Source organism: Centruroides vittatus, unplaced genomic scaffold (genome assembly GCF_030686945.1).
Source record: "Centruroides vittatus isolate TY-2023 unplaced genomic scaffold, ASM3068694v2 contig_1309, whole genome shotgun sequence".
NCBI lineage: Eukaryota > Metazoa > Arthropoda > Arachnida > Scorpiones > Buthidae > Centruroides > Centruroides vittatus.
Window position 1 is genome coordinate 613,910 of NW_027120832.1, and position 20,225 is coordinate 634,134.

General features: G+C 39.5%; 2 protein-coding genes across 4 annotated transcripts in view; both read right to left on the bottom strand.

The window, feature by feature from the left end:
- Positions 1 to 1,049: 1,049 nt before the first annotated feature.
- On the bottom strand, positions 1,050 to 5,381 carry LOC136989903 (G-protein coupled receptor dmsr-1-like). Its single transcript, XM_067288210.1, has 2 exons — positions 5,244 to 5,381; positions 1,050 to 2,926 (listed from the first exon to the last, which is right to left on the bottom strand). Exon 2 carries the CDS (start codon positions 2,775 to 2,777, stop codon positions 1,620 to 1,622), a length of 1,158 nt encoding a protein of 385 aa, XP_067144311.1. The 5' UTR covers positions 2,778 to 2,926; positions 5,244 to 5,381; the 3' UTR covers positions 1,050 to 1,619.
- Positions 5,382 to 13,776: 8,395 nt separating this feature from the next.
- Positions 13,777 to 20,225, bottom strand: part of LOC136989914 (solute carrier family 12 member 6-like) — a 149,531-nt gene continuing 143,082 nt past the window's right edge. For all 3 annotated transcript variants that reach the window (XM_067288228.1, XM_067288220.1, XM_067288236.1), the window contains 6 exons: positions 17,632 to 17,838; positions 16,845 to 16,936; positions 16,258 to 16,365; positions 15,509 to 15,810; positions 15,301 to 15,434; positions 13,777 to 15,006 (listed from right to left, as the gene is read on the bottom strand). In XM_067288228.1, coding sequence (XP_067144329.1) covers positions 14,915 to 15,006; positions 15,301 to 15,434; positions 15,509 to 15,810; positions 16,258 to 16,365; positions 16,845 to 16,936; positions 17,632 to 17,838 — 935 coding nt within the window. In that variant the 3' untranslated portion in view covers positions 13,777 to 14,914. The remainder of the gene's footprint in view (positions 15,007 to 15,300; positions 15,435 to 15,508; positions 15,811 to 16,257; positions 16,366 to 16,844; positions 16,937 to 17,631; positions 17,839 to 20,225) is intronic.

The window sequence follows — 20,225 nt, forward strand, 5'->3', positions numbered from 1 at the left end:
AATCTCCGTAGGTGTTTTACCTAAACGCTGACAAAATTTAATGTTGGAGGTTGTTCTTGAAACTCCACTTTGATTACGTCGCAGAACAAAGGTAACTATCTCTGGAAAAAAACAGCAGCGCTCGCGGTTTAATCACATGACATGGGTGAAATTAACCTGAACACGTAGAGGTGGTTTGGTAGAATCCATTTCATACGCTGCAACTTCAAATACATGCTTTTGTTGTCATAGATTACTTCATTTCCCGAACTTTTGGATCGTACCACGTATATATATAACGCTAATATATACAAATGTACAATTTTGTATCTTAGTATTGAAATATTTTCGGCCTTTCGTTGTTTTTGTGATATTTAATGAATTTTAAGCCTAATTTCGGAGACTACAAACACGGAATTCGAATAATAAACCCGCTCGATATTAAATCTAAGCGCGATTTATGCCCGAGTATATACTTACGTTTCAAATAGAAGTAAAATAAAACATTATTTACACTGGTAAATGGAGAAAAGGCACTTGGGCAATGAGTCATTATCACAGTTGCTATCCGGAATTACACAATAGAAAAATGTATCCGTTCGTCCAGTCTTTTTCAGACCAGCAGAAAGAAATACGCGGTATATCCATTTTGTGAGGCAATTGTTAATACTTATTCTACTTCTGGTTACCTCCAGAAACACTAAACTAAATTATGATTCATATTTTTCGCTCTTCTGCATCTTCTTTGTCATAAATTTAGTCGGATGGAGAGAATGCGGAGTAAACAAAGCGGGCACTTCTACAAATGGAAAATCCGATGAAATTTGAAATATAATATTGTCTGTCCGTACGGCTTTCTCCTCCTAATCCAATAACACCCGAAAACTGTCGAGTCGCACTCGTTCCGTAACGAGATAAAAATTTTATTCCGCTCTACCAAATTGCTCATTATTTATGCAAAGCATTACTTTAAGATAATTTCTCGCAGATCTTATTGATTATCGAAACTGGAATGTCGAAGGTACCGGTCAGGGCACCCCTTTGTTGCGTGGTCACTCGAAAAATAAGTATTAAACAAACCAGAATAATTTTATTATTACTGTAACAACGTACACGTTTATAAGCTCGGTTACAACAATTCGATGGAAGTCGATTCGAAAGAGCCCCAATCACGGCTTTCACCCGGATAAAGGGAAGGACCGTGCTTTCGAACCGACTCGATCCATCCGACGACACGAAAACACATAAGTTAGACGAGTGACGTTTTGCCCCAAGATTGATAAATTAATCGATGGCGTGGAAAAATTCTTCTTGCCGATTTAAAATATTAATTCTTTATATAAAAATATTCCTGTAGTTGCGAATTATAGCCTGAAACTTTACCCGGATCCTCTTATATTTGTATACAAAAGGCTTGTCGTTTTGATTTTGTTATTAGTAAATTCCGAAGAAGTTTTAAGTGATACGCGAATGGGGTTAAATATTGTCGGATGGCGCGTGGGCGAAAATTTTGTCCCACGGACGATCTTCTTGGTGCATGTGCCGAAAAGTATTACTAAAGATGTTAAATGTGGTGAGCTTAGTGTTATAAAAGTACGAGTTATGTGCATATTATATTGGGTGTTAAAACGGGAGACGAATCACATAAAAGTGGTTTCGCAGGTGGTGGCGGGCTCCGAGGGAACCGCCACCCACTTGGTGACTATCTTGGGAGTGAACAATTGGGTGAAGGTATCTCGAAACTGACGACTCATGGAACAGTATAAAATGAAGTTGATGGCGCTGTTGATCAGAGCCAGAAAGTCCATGACTTCTCCGAAATTCTGATAGACGTTAGCAAAAAAGTCGTTGCCCAAAATACCGCTCAACAGGGCCAAAATTCCCGAGGGAAATTCCGTCACCAGAAAGAGTAATAGGACCGCTAACAACATGCGAGTCGTTCTATCACACGATTTATCGCCGTCGGAGCGATTTTTTAACCTTCGCTTTCTGGTATCGGCCTCGTATAACACTCGAATGAGTCCAAAACTAAGCCCCGTTAACAAAACGCAAGGGATTAATTTGGTCAGAACACTAAAGATCCAAAAATTGACGTTCTGGAGTAACTTTTGCCTCCTTTCGGCGATTCTGCTAAATCCGACCTGATAAGTAACTTCCCCGTTTTTTCTCACTTCGTGAATCTGGAAGGTGAGATAAACGGGAAGGCAAAACACCGCGCAGTTCAGGTAAGTCAGAGCTATGGCCAGTTTGGCTCGACTCATGTTACACCACTCGACGTTGTTGGCCGGAAAACCGACGGAGAGGAATCTCCAGACAGCCAGGACCACGGTCGACCATATAGAGATGGTGTGGCACACCACGGTAAAGTGGGCGTGGAACAGAGTAAAGACGGCCCACCCGTACGAAAACTTATCCTCTTTCGACTGATCCACTCTGACGTAATTGTGAATGGCGAATGGTAAGTAAGAAATCATGACGGAGACGTCTGCCACCGCCAATCCGGTCAAGATGGCGTTGGTGGGGGAGATCATGTCCTTTCTGGTCAGAACGATGATGTTGAGGACGTTGGCCAAGATGCCGAACAGACATACGATGACGGAGATGTAGCCGTGCACCGAGACGTACTTCTCTCTGAAGGCGCTCAATTCTTTTCCATAATATGGTTTTAGAGGTTCCTCTTGGATGCGAAATTCTACGAAGGTCGAGATGTTAGGAAACGTCCAATTTACCATCAGATCGTTCCAGAAATCCGTCCGGTTGTCGAACCGCAGCCTGAAATCGGCTAGAGAATCGTTCATCTTCGGGCGATATACTCTTCGAGGAGAAGGATTTTATTTATTAAAAACGTATAGAATTATATCTGGCGGAATAAGTTTCCTTTAATTGCACTTTGAATATGTAAAAATTCCTTCCGAGTTACGATCCGCGATCGAGGTTCGTTAGAAATCTGTAATTAGAAAACACAATTGTAAATCATTACATAAAAATGCAAGAGATTCGAAGAAAAAGATAAGATGCGCCACACCATCGTCACCAGTTCGAATATATTGACATTTAAAGGCGTTTTCCGACTGGGTGACACTCCGTTTGAAGTCATTTCGGGTAATAACGCGCATAAAAAACGAAGTAGAAAGACTCCGGGGTCTTTCTGTCCGGAAAAGGGAAAACGGTAAACAATATCGATAACGAAAAAGGGAGTGGCACTCGGGCTTACAAGTACGATTGGGTGGCGGTGCCATTCACCGGCTTACAGTTGTCGTGCTGCAATTTACGAAAGTTAGACCTATAAATTCCCACTGGTGTCAGCCTGTCCGTCCGTCCGTCCTTAGCCTTGGGAACGGATTTAGATAGACCAGCGGTTGCCAACCTTTTTTTGCCTTGCGTACGAAGTGAGATGAGCGACTGGCATGACTCTATTGTTTAAAGGAAAAGTATGATGTACAGGGGCGCGACACTACCATAATCAAAAGCGCGGTGACCATGCTGCAATAAATAACTGCCGGTTTAATTCGGTCCCGGATCCGACGGAATAATCTTAAAAAATCCCGGGCTTTAAGAATATTGAGTTCTTATTCGAGTTCATCGATTTTCCTCCAGTTTAGAAAGACGTTAGCGATAATGTTAGAAAAGAGGCGGTTCCCCGGAATCTAAATCTCGGCCTATCCTTTATTAATAGGAAATCGATGACGACGGTCCGAGAGAAGCGGATGGGATCCGTCGTCACTCCCATCCAACTGTTAAAATTCGGCCAAATTAACGAGGAGGGGGTGGAAATCCCGTCCGTCTCTTCCAGCGGATATCGAAATTATCCCGAGGAAGACCCATCTAATAATAGTTATAACGAAAAGGACAATGGATGTTGGGATAGAAAGAAGTTTATGTATTACAGGAGCCGAGGGTGACCTTTAAGTCGACCAGTCACACGTCTACGATCTTTGTTGACAAAAAAAAAAAGAGGCGTTAACGACTTTAGTAAAAATAACAGTCATTTTATAGGGAAAGGAACCGTTCGGGGATTGTCGGATAAAAAGTTTCTTTTCTTCCGGTTCTCTGGGTGGGAGGAAAAGGCCTTTCCTAGTCATTTTCCTTTCAACGCTTATTATCTACCGCTCCCTTCCGGAACAGATGGACGTCGTTTGCCGGGTTACGGGTGGGCCACTCCGTACTTAGAGTCGGGCGGTCACCCGCCGGTCGTCCCGCTTTTTTCCGGAAGGGTGGACCTGGCCGTAAGAAAAGGGCGGGACTGTCTATCGATTTTTTTACTTTCCGACCTTCCGTGGTAACCTTCCGGTCGGGGCTTTTCCCCCAGAATGGCGTACGGTTTCTCCTACGGCCCGCGTTAAAACTACCCTTAGATATTCGGGCCAACCAGGCCCCTTTCCCTGGTAGAAACGAAACGGTTTCTTTACTAAAATAATTATAATTGCCCTGGTTTTTTCCTTACCCCTCCCTCCCCACTATCCTTAGGGAGTGGTATTTCCTTACTCTCTCCCTCCCTCCCTCCCCTATGCCGTTTTTAGTCGTATTTTAAAAGGCGAATGTTTTTCCGGGGAGGGAAACTGTACTTGCAAAATTTCAATGATGTTAAAATACGGTAGGAGAGAAGGATTTCAGACAAGAAAGACAGAGAAAACGACGGATTTCGGTGCGGGTGGCTGGGCGGGAATATTATTTCCGGTAAGCGCGCCATTTATCCGGAACGGGCGGAGACGGGTAGGTGTAAGTAAACGGCGCCCGTACTCGAGTTTCCCATAAACGTGCGAACAAACGTGCGTACCAATTTTATCGGTTGTTCCACCCACCACCGTGGCATACTTTGCCCCTACGCTTACGGAAAATCGATAGGCGAAAATCTAAAACAGAGAGACGAGGAAGGCTCCGACGTCGAGCACCCACTCCCCCAATAAGTAACGAAACAAATAGCGAAAATGCATTCGTTTATTTGGGATTAGAAGCGTGGGCAAAGGTTAATTTACCAATACTTCCGACCCAGCCCTTTATCTCCCTTTATTTTTACTCGGACTCCCAACCCCGTCGGAAGTCGTTTTGTCCGGAAATTTTCCGCTCCCGGAGCGGGAAGGGGAGGCCAGGCGTCCTCCCCTTTTTAAAAGACTACGGAACGACAGAAAAATCGTACCAAAATTGAGACGGAGCGCTTCTCCCTCCCTTTTACTACCCGCTCGGTATCGCGCCCCCGACATCCCGTCTTAAGTGACGGGAACCGGCTTTGAGAGGATACCGGTCCTTCTTTCTCCCCCTCTCACCTTTGTTGACGGATAACCCGGGCACCGGTCCGGAGCCCCAGGAAGACGCGTCCGGCTCCTTCCGCCTCCGTTGCGCTCTGAGCTCGGCCGCCAACGGAAGCCACCTGGCGACCGACGGCGGCGGCGGCCCGCTCCCCCTCCCGGCGTATCTCTCCTTCTTCCCTTTTCTCTACGAAAGGGTTTCTTCCCCGCCACTTATTTTTTCCGCTTTCACTTTCCTCCTAGCCCTAAAATCGGTTACTTTTTGGCGGGTTTTCTTTCGTCTCCGCTTTATTGATCTTTCCTCTGGCAATGCGCGCGCTCGCCTACAGGTTTCCGTCCGGGAGGAAGAAACTATCGACTTTCTGCCTGCGTGAGAAAGTTTCGCCAAAGTTTAGCCCAACTCTGGCTGTAGCATTTTTCCAATTTCTTTACGTAGTCGCGGGTAGACATGGAGACGTGGTGCTAATAAATTGATAGTGGTATTTATATTTTATTTAATTAATCTTAATTAAATTTGATTACTGTACAGTATTTAAAATAACTTGATAATCACTGCCTGACACTTTACAAAGTAATTCTCGAGAATTCCACTAGATGGAGCAAGCGTTAGTTTTCACGAGACAGCCCCTAGTGGCCGTTTCTGATCACATGACTCCGCCATTCTTCCACACGTGTTAGCGAGATTGGAACGAAAAGTTCGTGGGTAAATTTCATCGTCTGTAAATTATTTGTCTGCCAACAAATTGGAATTAATCAAATGTTAGCGATATTAAGAATATATAGACAATATTTCCAATGACGATATACTATTTATTTGGATTAATTGCGTATTTACAATAGCTCTTTAATGTATATTTTTATAATTTGTATAAACCTGTGGGTTTTAATTTATATAATTTTAGGTACTGTACACTAACTGAAGAGGGACGTATTAAGACCGAAATGCATTTTAAGTGTTCTGTATATTGTCAAAAACAGCTGCACTTTATTGTAAATAGTCATTAAAGATTTTGTAATTTAATTCGGCCCTATACAAAAATTTTGACATCCGACGGAACTTCAAAACTTAAATGTGAAAAATCGTCGCCAGAGGGAAGCCGAGGTATAATCTGCATTTTCCAGCGCTTTTTTAAGTGGATATAAGACCCGAACTCCCGAAAGGACATGGATGTAAACCAAAAGACGTCGTAAGATCCCATTTCCAATTTTTAAGAATTTTTTAAAATTTTAATTGGACTAATTCTGTTTTTAAGGAACGTTTTAACATTAGATGGCTAAGTAGCCTATAAAGGAAGGTCTGGTCATCTAAAAAGTTTGTTCTAGAACACGAATAAAAATAAATGGTGATCGTCCAGAAGATTTTTCCGGAACGACTGTGTCTTTTTTAACTTTTTTTATAGTTTCTGTCAAATATATATCATATACACATATATCTTACGATTGATTGCGTCATCTTTAGTTTTGTTCCGCAGTTAGTCATCCTTCGCGTGTGCTTGTGTACGATGGATAACTGTTTTGTTGTTAAGTACAGTCACTTCTCGACTTACGTCCGAAGTTACGGAACCGAGCCCCGTCGTAAATCGAGAAGTAACTGTGTTGACTAATGTAGGCATTACTTTGACCGTAAACTGCTGAATGTATGTATATATTATATATTATTTAAATACAGTGGTGCCTCATATAACGTGCTTAATCCGTTCCAGGTGCACGTCCGTTAAGTGAAACGTCCGTTATACGAAACGCATTTTTCCATAGAAATACATGTTAAAACATCTAATTCGTTCTGCAGCATAGAATAACCGTACTGTATCATTAAAAAATGAACATGGGGTGAGTTCTTTTATTCCTCCGCGTAACTCTGCGCGAGCGACATCCGTTTAAAAATTCCTGCGGAACGCGTTCCTAAATTCCGGTGGGAGTGCGCGCCGTCGAACGGCAAAAACGGCCGCTTGTAGCAGTAGTTTACAGTGGAAAGTAACATGGTGTCCTCCATGGCTCAGATAGTTTCGTTTCCGGGTCCATTATATGGTTTTATAAATGAGAATTTAGAAATTGTGAAAACGCGAGTTAGCGCACGCGGTGGTGTAAGGGTTTTTACGAATTTTTTTTCGAGGCTATTTTGAATGCTATTTCAACAAATAATCCATTTTATGGTTAAATTTTACAATTGGAACCCTTCTTTTGCCTTTTAAAGCTCATATTTTAGAATTATAGATTCTTCCATCACGATACTATCGATAGTGTGGGCGCCGCCATATTTCTTTCTTTCACCGTCGTTCTTAAATGCCTACAAACAGCAGCGCACTCCCGTAGTAGCGGAGACACAGAGCGACCGCTATTAATGAACGCACCCATGGAGCAGTCGCCAATTATGCCGGAAAGCCCGTTGTTTGCAGCCAGTCCGTTCCTCGAGTTACGTAACGGCCAAACAGAAAGTCCGTTGTTCGCAGCGTACGTTATACGAGGCACCACTGTATATGCTTATAAATAATATATAAATTTATAATTTATCAAATTTCTATTTATTAAAATATACCGTATTTTACGGACTATAAGACGCATTTTTTCTTCGAAAAATTGCCTCCAAAATTCAGGTGCGTCTTATAGTCCGTAAAATACGGTATATAGTGTTCTATGTAACATACAAAATTCATGCAAGATAACCTCAACAACAATCAAATGAACAAAATGTTGAAACAAAAGTAATGAACACGAAGTACTAAACTTTAGAATTATCACATTGAAAAATCACTGGTACGATCATCAGATTCTCCCTCACTAGAATGTTTTTATATGGTTGAAGCAGATGATTGTTTCCAAGTGTTACATTTTATCATTGTTGCTTTTAAGTATCTCCTTTGCTAATAAAAGTGCTTCACAGGAATCGGTAAGAACTCGATTTTGTAGTTTTTATTAAATTTAATTGTAAAAAAATACGTTCAGCTGCTGCACTTGAATGGAGAAGCAATAAAAATATTATTTACTGCCAAAGTAAATAGAATAAAAATGAATGTTTTGAAAGGTACTAAATTGAAAGGAAAGGTGGGATTTCATGAATGGTACTAGGAAAATGGTGTTGGGTATCTTGGTACTGGAACAAGTAAAAAGGTACTAGATTAGTAAAAAAGTACTAGGTGGAACAGCACTGGTGCCACCTTTGTAGCCCCGATTCTGTTGCCCGGCATCGCCGCTAGAGGCGCCTCGATCTAGTTTTGCCGTTCCTTCCACTAGCTATATACTGGAATTATGGATGCAGATATTTAGTCTTACAGATCAGAGATAATATTTTTTATTTAGTTCACCTGATTATTATTTCTGATCTGTAAGACGAAATATCTGCATCCATAATTCCAGTATAATAAGTGCTGTTAATTGATAAAAAAAAAAAAAAGTACTAGTATACAGGCGGTCATGTTACTTCGACTCAAAATTTTCTTCTGAACGGAGTTAGATAGATGACCGGCACGACTCTATTGCTAACAGGAAAAATATGATTAGCAGAGGTAAAACCAACACTAAAAAGTTGAGAACATTGTGACGATGTCGCAATAAATAATCGCTTGTAAAAATTAATTTGGTTTATTTGGTTACTGCAACGCGACACGTGAGCGATCTGCCAGGGGATGCATCTCAGGAAGACTTTTGGAAAGCTGGGCCCTATTTAGGTGAAAAAAACCCAAAATACTCCACGTGACCAGCTTGTTTGCCATGCCTGAATCCATGACTTTATTTATGATATTTTTAAAATTAAACTCTTTCAGCCCTGTAGGCACTAAGAGGGCCTCCATTAGCAAGTCTATTAAGGGTTCGGCCGGGTGGTAAGGGACGGGGTCCGACATATCCAGAAGACCACACCCCGAAAAATTCCTGGGGACTTTTCGACCGTGTGGAATTGATCCCTGGTCCCCCAGAGTGGTAGGCTGCCACCTTAACCGCTCGACCATTCGGCCGTCTAATCCACGACTAACTATCAATGGTGGTTTTCTGCACTCAGAGGCCCTTCGGTGTCAAACTGTTCCGTTCCCTAAACACTGGGAGTTCGGTCGTGGGTTCTCGTCTGGCCAGGACGGTTGGCCACTTGAAGTTTTCTGGGTTTTCTCTACGTCTAACGCCTGAATACGGGCCAGTTACCCTTAAAAAGACCTCCCTGAAGGCATCCCTCCCTAGGCAGATCGCCCAAGTGTCGCGTTGTCACAACTTAGTAAAACAAACAAACAAACATTTATGCACTCGGCTACTGGAGGACACTTATTAGAATTAAGAAAGTACTGTTCAGAAATGAAAAAACCCGAGTCGTTAGATGTGGAAAATTAAATACTTATAGATTTTTCACAGGGTAACACTTTCGATTGCACGCAGGCAAGGGCTATATGCTACCTATCGCAGTAATTATATGGTGCGTATATTTTGTGCTATATCATTGTCTTAATAATTAAGTGAATATAGAAGATAAATTTTAAAATATATATATATATATATATATATATATATATATATATATATATATATTTATTTATTTATAAGAATTATACTTAGTTTATTATTTTGTTAAATTTTTTGCCAATAGTCCTTTTTTGTCCAATTTTTGCCAATAGTGCCAATAAATTATTAAATAAAATAATTGCGAGTTGTATAAACTCGCAATTATTCTATTTAATAATTTATAGTTATTCTTTGTTAGTCTGAAGAAAATGTAGCCCTGGCCTCCTCGAATTAATTCCTATATTCGTTGCCAAATTTTTCATACCTTTGCCGGACGCATCTGCTAGTTACTAATAACGACAGTTACGAATTTTAATAAAAATAGAAATTTTTCAAATATTTTTTAAAATCTAAAATACTCAAAACTAATTTTGCTATGGCCGTCCATTCTTATAATCGGGATACCTCTTGTAGATACATGGATACTTTCGGATGATTTTGATAAATCTTTCCGTATCTATTATAGGTCTTTTCGAAGTAGCCATGAGAAAACGTCCCGTACATAAAACCACGTTTCCTGCCAATTTTCACACCAATAATTAAATTCGAAACGAGAGTAAAACGATTTAACAAGAAAATCCCAAAATGGAAACCGTGCTTTTATGATTGACTAAAGGAAATTATATAAAGCAGTTAATTATATACTGTTTCAAAAAATCGAAGCATTAGAAGCCTGGCGTGCAATGGTAATCAAATTCTGCACGTGGAAAAAAAAAAAAAAAAAATTCGTTTCAATTTTACAGCACAGGGATACATCATCGAACCAGTTCCAACCCTATTGTTGAATATCAGTACGTTGAAAACTACCCCATGACGTTGATCGATTGGCTTTCATTAGCAGGCCGAATTGACTAGTTTTTTCGATTTATAACATTTGTGACAAAGTTGTTTTTCGATTACGTGCAGTAATGATGAGCTAGAATATACTACACAAAATGACTGTGACCATGGTTACAGCGGTTGGTGGCAACTACGGGTACTATCGACGAGTTAGAGTATTCCAGCTCGTTGCCTTCACACAAATGTCACACCACTTGACTAAAAAGAAAATGGCGGATAGTATTCGATTTTCTTCAAACGTAGCGTCCTTCAGTCACTCTATGTATATTCTAACTCATTCGGTAATGACGTAAAGGATTTTTTATTTTTCCGCCATTATTTCACCAGTTTGATTATTATTGCAGGCCAGTTTTAAGATGATTTCGATTTTTCGTAGAGTATATATAACTGCGATTAAGACTAAAAAATTTACCAATTTGGCTATATTTTATAATTTGAAAGAAAAAAATTTGTCAGACGAAAATGTCCGACAAATTTTTTCGAATTTAATAACTTTTTATCCAACAGATGTGACTCGCTAATGTAGATTTGTCTGTTTGCATTTATTTAAATACGTATCGATTGCAATAAGACAGAATTTTATAGTATAGTGCAGCAGTGCTGTGTAATCCTTAATGGCCGGAATTTAAGTATTTACAGTACAGTACATTATGTAGGAAAGACGACATGACGAAGGGTATCTTAGAATTTTACATTTAAAAAGCCTTAAAGTTTATTTAGTTTAAAATGTATAGTTAACACAAAATAAACAAACTTTTTTAATGTATTAATGTCTCCAAGGAAACGTACTGTACAAAAATATCAGTGTCGGTTGATTTACCGGTCGACGGTCACGGCAGTAACTTCCGGCCAAGTGAAAAGGTCACTGATCATATATACAGGAATCAGAGTTGTAGATTTTCGGGAATCGATTTCTCCACCCCCATACGCTATGGCAAGTCTGAATGCCTCGTTCGAAAGACACTTGTTTTCTTAGGTAGTGTATAAAATTCTATCGCCAGTTACCCTTCACGAATGATTAATCGCGTTGTTACTTTAAATTTAAATGTATACACAAAAGTAAAATTATCGATAATAGACTACAATTCTCTTGTTTTTAAGATGCGCAAAAATCCTAACAGACCGAAAAATTACGGAATGTATTAAAAACGTGAAAGAGCTACCAAATGTGCACTTACTTTCCTGTTAAGATTGTTGGTCGAATAACGGAGATGGTGAAAACCATTCTCGGTCTTCGGCTCACACTAGCAAAAGAATTCCCATGACCGGGAAACCGAGATAAATTTCAAAGCGTATTATCCACGCCATACCAGCCAATTAGGCACTGGCCTATCCGCAAAGACCAGAGTCGATAGATATACTGATCCTTGCGCTGCCAATAGCTCTAATGCTACGACACTGGCATAATAAATATTTCTGCCACTTCGAGCGCTTCGATCGTGTCTAGGCGTAAGTTTGGCTGAAGCATAGAGTCAGCTGTAAACATTCGGAATTCTTTTTAGAGAGAGGGATTAAAAGTTAGTATATTTAGTTCTTGGATTTTAAATATGGGCTGTTAGAAAAAAAAGAGGAAATTCCAACTATTTAGACATATTTATAGGCACACAATAACTTAGAGGCAATTAGAGGATGATGATTAGAGGTTGACAAATAAAATAGGTAAATGTAGGATGGCAAGAGTTCAGACATTATTATTAGATATTGATAGTAATGATGATATTATTAACTTGTTAGTGATGTTTTAGGCCTATTTAAATAAAGGATTAAGTGTAGCAGTAGATGAATAAATATTCATTCATATTCTACTTTTGATAGTGCAGATTATAATATTAAATAAATTACCAAGTATGTAGAACCAATGTAAGGGTCAAAAGAAATGTAATTTCTCATGTCAAAAATACAAAACTATTTCATCCCAAATACTATTTCTCACTATACTGAATCAAGTAAAATTGTATAGCACACTTTATGTAGTGCTAAACTATTTTTTAAATAATTTAACTTTATCCAGAATAAATTTCTGTGGCTATTTAAATGTATCAGAGGATAAGCTATGACTTTCCTAATTATATTGCCATGCATATGTAATAAAACAGTAAAATGCAAATTTATTTACTTATTTAACCATTACCTATGTATTGAATAGATACGTTATACAAGAACATTATGTACAAAACTTTCATTCATAATATGCAGCAATATAAGTTTTAAACAGATCTCTATTTAAAACCTGAAAAAATTAAATCGAAAATATATCTATTTTCGATTTATCTACATCCTCATCTGTAATTTAAAATCATCATCCTATTAATATTTTTTATAAACCTAATACACTTTTTCTTTCTTTATATGTGATATAAAATTGAAAAATGTAATAATGAATAGGATTTTTTGACAGAACAGTAGAAAAAAGTTACAAAAATGCTTGAAAACGGGCAAACTACCTTCTAACCAAATAGATAAACCAACTTCTCGCCGTAGAGCGACTCTAACGACTTCAACACATTAACTGTACTTGAGAGCATAGCGCGAGGACCAGTATATATAACGACTCTGAAAATGGAAGATCCGTCTTAGCACTCTTTAGACGTACAGATGCATTGTATTAATACAATCGAGGAAGTTTGTAAGGGAAACTACCCCCTATTTAGATGTTACTAACGCAAAGAAAACTCCTTCACCCACTACCGGTGTGGGGTAATCTTATCCATTCGGCTACCGGCATTTAATTTATCGTAGTATTTCCAGTACGATATAAATTAATTATTAGGTGTTTCGCCTAGACCATTCGGTGTTTTTTGCAAATATCTGGAGATTTAGACTACGGAAAGCTTTTCGTAAATCCACAAAAGACAAAAACCTGGATTTATGGGGTGGAGCCGAATCGTCCGAAGAAGTCAGAGGTACTGTACGCAAGCACCGCTTACAGGTTTTTCCAAACCGTGCAAGAAAGAGCGGAGGCGATTATATTTATCGAGAAAATTCCGAAATTTCACTTAGGGACGGGTTCGTCCCCCGACAGCGGAAGATAAACTACGATTTTCGCCAACCGTTGGAACGGAAAAGGCGCGACCGAAACGAACCGTTTTATTATAAAAAAATAATAATAATACTAATGTCTCGCTCCCTTCTATCGACCGTTCCGAAAAGTCCAATCTTTTGCCGTCTTTTCCGGTCGCGTAGATTTTCGTAACTGCAAAGTCCGGCGGGCAGAGAAAGAAGAGGAGAGTTTGTCAAAAACATTAAAACTTTTATTCGACACTAACAACGAAATCTTTAAATTTTAACAGTAACTGCGGATGAACGATTCTAAGGACACCGCACGAGAAAGGTGATGGAAAAATCTGCGGGAACCAAACCTCCGACGGTCGTACGGGCGGAAAGAGCCCGGCCGCAAGACTCCTTTCCGGTCGGCCGGTGCCCGGGGGCCGCCCCCTCCCCTGCAGGGTGAAGGCGGGAACCGGGGACCGGCCGGAAGCCGAAGGTAAAGGAGAAACCCGCGGGAAGGTGTAAAACCCGACGGCGGATTCTTCCGCCCGAAACCGGTTTCGGATCTGGCAGTAGCCGAGTGTTTATCACAGGCGTCCAGACTGGTCGGCGGCGCGTCGTTTCCGAAAACCGGTTTCACCTCCCACGGCTTCCGTCCAGACGCAAAGGCCGCTACTATAAAAACTCTGCTGCGTAACATCGTGTATATATAATATATATATATGTATATATATATATATATAATATTCATATAAGTGTATATATGTATATGTTATATATATATATATATATTCACTTATCGGTGGGACGTTGGAAAACTGACGATTGCGGCTAAACGCGCGTGGCCACGAAACAACGTTTTTGTCAACGACGATAAATCTCTCGATCGATAACCTTTACAATAATAATAATAATAATTCTCTTTTTGAGCTAAACCTCGGGTTATATACATTTATATTGCCACGGCCAAAGGTTCATCCCGAGATTGGCGTCCGGCCGGGCCGTCCCGCCGCCGGGCGGCGCCGGGGTGGACCGTGGGCCGGAGGTTAACAGGCGGGGCGGAAAGAAGAGATACGGGCACCAGCACGACGAAGAGACCGAAGACTGAAGAGAAAAGAGTCGTCGACGGCGGAACTAGAGCTACCACATCGAGATTTTTGGGCCGTCCTAAACCTTACTTTGCCCGCCGCGGCGCAAAAGAGGTGCGGAAGACCACTAAACGGCCGCGGCCGGCTCGGAAAATACCACTACGGGGAGCGTCCGCCGGGCAGCGCTGGCGGAACGGACCGACAGACGGCGCGGCGAAAAGGGAACCGCCGCATCCCGGGGGAAACTGGGACCGCCGCCTCCGTCCGCCGCGTGGGGTCGGACGGGAGGATTCACGAGTAGATGGTCATCACTTCTCGTCCGCTGCCGCGCACCATCAGCACTCGATCCAGGCCTTCGGTCAACACCTCGATGAACTCCATGTCTGGGCGGTGTCAAGGAAAACGCTCTTATTCCCCTCGGCAGCTGCTTTCCCGCCCTTCCGGATGGGGTCGCTGCTGCCCCGGCCCTTTCTTAGCGCTATTGTCATGGGCGAAACGTCTAGCCTAATAAACGATGTTCATTAGGCTAAACGGCGTCCGACGGTGGAAACGAGAGGATTCCGTTATTTCCGGCGGAATTCAGATTTTTTGGGATTCTGCTACGGATCTCTCCGGTGTGGAGCGCGGTAAACGGTCCCCACCCCAACGTCCGACCAGAAATCTGCGCGGAAGGATACAATTTTCTTCGGTCTTGGCCGCCTTGGGTAAGCCGGGAAGATTGAGTACCACCAACTGAGCCTCGTGCGACTTGCTAACCATCACCTCATTCAGTTTGACGGCGGCATGCATGCGACGGACGTTGGCTTCGTCTCTGAAAGGACATTTGGCGAGTTGAGAGAGGAGGAAATGGACCAGGAATTTAATTAGAGGAGAAAGAGCACTTACGGTTGAAGTTTGAGTAACTCATCGAAAGCCCGGTTGGTTTCCGACTTGTCCTTCAGGGCACCATCGGCCGCCACCTTTTCTGCCTTCTCCGGGGAACCGTTGGCTTCGGGACCGACGGGGGCCTGTCTGTCGGGCGAGGGTTGCTTGGAAGAGGCGGCCGATCCCTCCTTCCGGGGACTGGGGTTCTTCTCCGCCTCCTCCTCGGCCGCCACTTCGATCAGTTCGCAGTCCTTCTCTTCTTCCGGCACTTCGTTGAATCGCACTTTGGTGGCCGAACCGCCCACCGCCGAGTCCGCGATCGTCTGTTTGGAGAAAGAAAACTCTTTACCCTCCTTCTTTCGCAGTCACCGTCCCGAAAACAAGTCTCTTTAAAATAAAATAAATGCCGAAATAAAAAGTTGGAGTAAAAGGCCATTCCTTAATAGCGAGGTTGAGGCCGAAGTTTTAAACGCGAAAACGTGTATGTCGGACGTTCAGCGCCGCTTTCCTGTAAGCCTAGAAGTTTGACGATGGCGTTTGGAATGTCGAGCATGATTCCACTGACTTTCCAAACATTATTGTCAAACTTCTAGGTTTACAGGAAAGCGGCGCTGAATGTCCGACATATACGTTTTCGCGTTTAAAACTTCGGCCTCAACCTTGCTAAGGGACCTTCACACGCCTTAGTTTTTTACGGCCTTCGAAAATTTCCAACTTTAATAAGATGGTAAATGTACGCTGCTCTTTCGCTATAAATGCTTAAGAATTACCATGGTAAGTGTTCCTCTTCGATTAAGACGAATCTGTTTCAACATCTGCGACCTCTGTTCCATCATCAAAGTTCTTTCGTACGTGTATGCCGAAATATCTGTATCGATCTAGGAGGAAAAAAAATTATATTATTCTGAATATCTTAGCAAATTTTCCATTGCAAACGGAATGTTATTTCCATTAAATTCGTAAAATTTGTTACAATAAATTTTCTTTCGTAAAATTGTGCGAATACAATGTTTAATTTTCCACAATTCTGGCCAGCCCTGTGGGAATGCCAAGATTCGATTTACTATGATTTAGGCCTATCCTGCTTCTATTTCTTGTTTTAAATTTCAATATGTAACCGATTCAGATACCGTTGTTTCCTAGGAATTATCACATCCACATACTCCAATTGTTTGACTAGTATTTTTAGAGTCTGTGGATATGATAATTCCTAGGATATAATGGTGTCTGAACCATTACATATTGAAATTCAATTTACTTATGAAATTTCTTAATTAAATGCTGCATCGGAGTGTATATTTTCTGTAGTAAGTAATTTATTTTTATTAAATGAAAAGGAATAAAGATTAACAGATACCATTTCTACAATTTCCACATCAGCTTCAATTCTAAGGTGATACAAGAAAGTTGTTAGATCCTTTTTCATTTGAATACTATTATCTTCCAATTCTACAGTTCTTGTTAAGAATAATATTCACACTAAAATAAATATAAATGGCTAAAATAATAGCAATTAGAATTATAGAGAAATTTCTAATACATATTTTTGAGTAGGTTCGTTGGGGAATGATAATGCCCAAGATTCCGTGGCACTAGATGTAAGATGGGCACCTCTCTCAGATTTATGACAAGCCGGAATATTTTAAGCTGAAGATGTTCTGAGACAGGAACGAAAACGTTTATTTCTGCCATAAAATTTGGTTACCTGAAATAGTATGTGTAGTGTAACATTATAGCTCAGAAACTTGGAAATTTATTTTGTCTATAGTATATTAATATAAAATAATCTAGCATTTAATGATTTGATTATTATAAAATTTCCAGGCTAAGTTGTTTATATGCATCTGTAATGAATTACTAATAGAAACTTTAATGTTTGATATGGTAACTTCTAAACTTCAGACCATGTCTTGGGCATCTCCAGAGTCACAGGTAATTTTATGCTGGGTATATGTTGAAATGACAATGTCCATCGCATATTATTTGCATGAAATTACCATAAATAAGTAAATTCTAGTAGTAAGTTCTTGAATTAATCAGACAAACTATTAAAGATTAAAAAGATATAAGTAATATTAATAATTTAATTCAAAACTAAACGTACCAATCAAAAGTTTTTAATAAAATTTATTATTGAAGGATACGAGCAACAGTAAATATGCGTAGTTTACAATTTTTCCAAGTCTTATGTTGTTTAAGTAAGAATGGAATTAGCATCAATAATCCACCATCGTGAACGATCCACCATGCATCAATAGTTCCAGACATCCTCTCATTATTATCAGGAAACTGATTAATTCCTTTTGGCACTAAGAGAGCATTTTTACTAGCAATAACTGCCCTTATGGTATCTGAAAATATAATTTGTGTAAAGTTAATATTCATTTTATTTATAAAATTTTGAGAATGTTTAAGTCTTTGATATAAAAATAAAATTTATGTAAACAAACATTTACAACAATCAGTATTTCTTTATTAAAAATCTTAAAATTTATTTGAAAAATAGGCATTTTATAACTTCTTCTCCAAAATGGGTTTGAAATTCATTTGAAACTGTTACATTCTAAAAGAATGACTGAAGACAAAGATAGAACAATTTTAAGTTAACAGCAAATATATAAAAATAATTCAAAATGAAATACTGATATTGATCATTACTTTCTGAACTTAAAATGTTTCAAAGATATGATATTTTCCTTATTTATAAATGATATTTTCCTTATTTATAAATTATTAATTAAATTTCTTGCTAACATAAAACTTTCAAATAAATTTAATAAATAACATAATAATTCAAACTTAGGAAACAATTCAATAATCTGTAAAATAAGAATTTAATTTATTATTTTTCTTCTGTTATTAAATTTAGTAGTTTTAAAATAATTTCAACCTTATCCTCATTTACTTTATTTTGTGTTTTATCTAATTCTTCTAATATCTACAAACCCAAGCCTTTAGCTTGAATTTAAACATTTATTAATTTTTTCGTTATTTATTAATAACTATTGGGTTGTTTGGAAAGTAATTTCGTTTTTTTATTACTAGAGGAATTAGATGTATTTTTATCAGCCAATTTGATTTTAAACCACATTTTCATTATATACTTTGACAGCTGACGTTTTAAAGCTTATTTGTAAAAAATTTTGTTTGATTTGTACAATTGTTTTTTTTTGGTGACCCATCAAATATGGAAAATAGAAAGCATCATTTTTGGCATATTTTGCTTTTTTATAACTAAAAAATCAAAATGCTGTTCAAACAAGAAAAAACTTGTGGTACATGTTTGGGGATGTGTTGAGAGAAAGACAGTGCCAAAACTGGTTTAAACAATTGCATTCTGGCAATTTTAATATTGAAGATACACCACATTCTGGATGGTCATTTGAAGCCAATGAAAACAAAATAAAGGTAGTGATTGAAGCAATCTGCCGTATAACAACACTTGAAATCACTAAGAAATTAAATCTGTTAAAATGAACCGTTTATTATTACTTAAAACGAATTGGTTTCACTTCAAAGCCAGATATATGGGTTCCACATGTTATTGAAGAGAGATGCTCTCTATGGTTGGATTTGAAAGAAATTTGTTTTTGAGCTTTTACCAGACAATTTCACAATTGATTCGAAAGTGTACTGCCATCGAGTAAACAAATTGAGTAATATCATCAAACAGAAAAGACCAGAATTGATCAACAAACAAAGTGTAGTGTTTTACCATGATGATGCCAAATTTCACACAAGTTTGGTAACTTGTCAGAAACTATCATAGCTTAGATGGGATGTGTTATCACACCAACCATATTCGCCAGATCGGGCACACTCAGATCCACATCACAGATTACTACTTGTTCCGGTCTATACAAATTTTTTTTAACTGTAAGACATTTACTTGAAATGACAATATCAAAAATCACTTGGATCAGTTTTTTGTAAACAACTATCAAAATTTTTATGAATGTGAAATCATGCTACTACCAGAAACAATGACAACAGGTATTTGACCAAAATGGCCAATATATAATTCAATAAAATATTGGCGCCCCCTTCTGGGCAGAGGCGGTCGACAATGTTCGCACCAAAAAGAAATTAAACAAAGCTCAAAGACTTTCCCTTCTCAGGTTGTGCAGAGCTTATAGGACTGCCCCGACGGCTGCTCTCCAAGTTCTTTCTGGAGTCCTTCCCCTCCACATTAGGGCGAAGGAGGAGATGTGGCGGTGGCACCTGCTCAATGGAGGGACAATCGACGGACAAGACAGTGAACTTTACAAATTTATGGAAATTGGGCTTTTTCCCAACTTGAACGAGCCCCTTCTTTCCCACCTTACATCTAACCTAAATGGTAAGCCCGAGGTCTCAGAACCCCATCCCAGTATCGCGGGTGATATTTCTATACTAGACTTTCATGACAATCCCAACTATTACATACAGATATTCACCGACGAATCTAAAAGCCACAGCAAGGTGGGATCAGCATTTGCGGTTAAGGAATGCAACAATAGCAATTTCTCTTACCAGGCAAGCTATCGTCTTGCCAGTATCTGCACACTTACTCAAGCTGAACAGTTCGCCATTCTGCAAGCTCTTAAATATGTTAACAACTCTAAAATCAGGAATCGACATATTAGGATCTGTTCTGATAGCCAAGTCGCTATCAGGAGAATAGTCAACAATCTTGGCTCTCTCTCTCTTCTTATTCGGGAAGAAATTCTCTGCTCACAAAACAGCGTGGCCTTCTCAT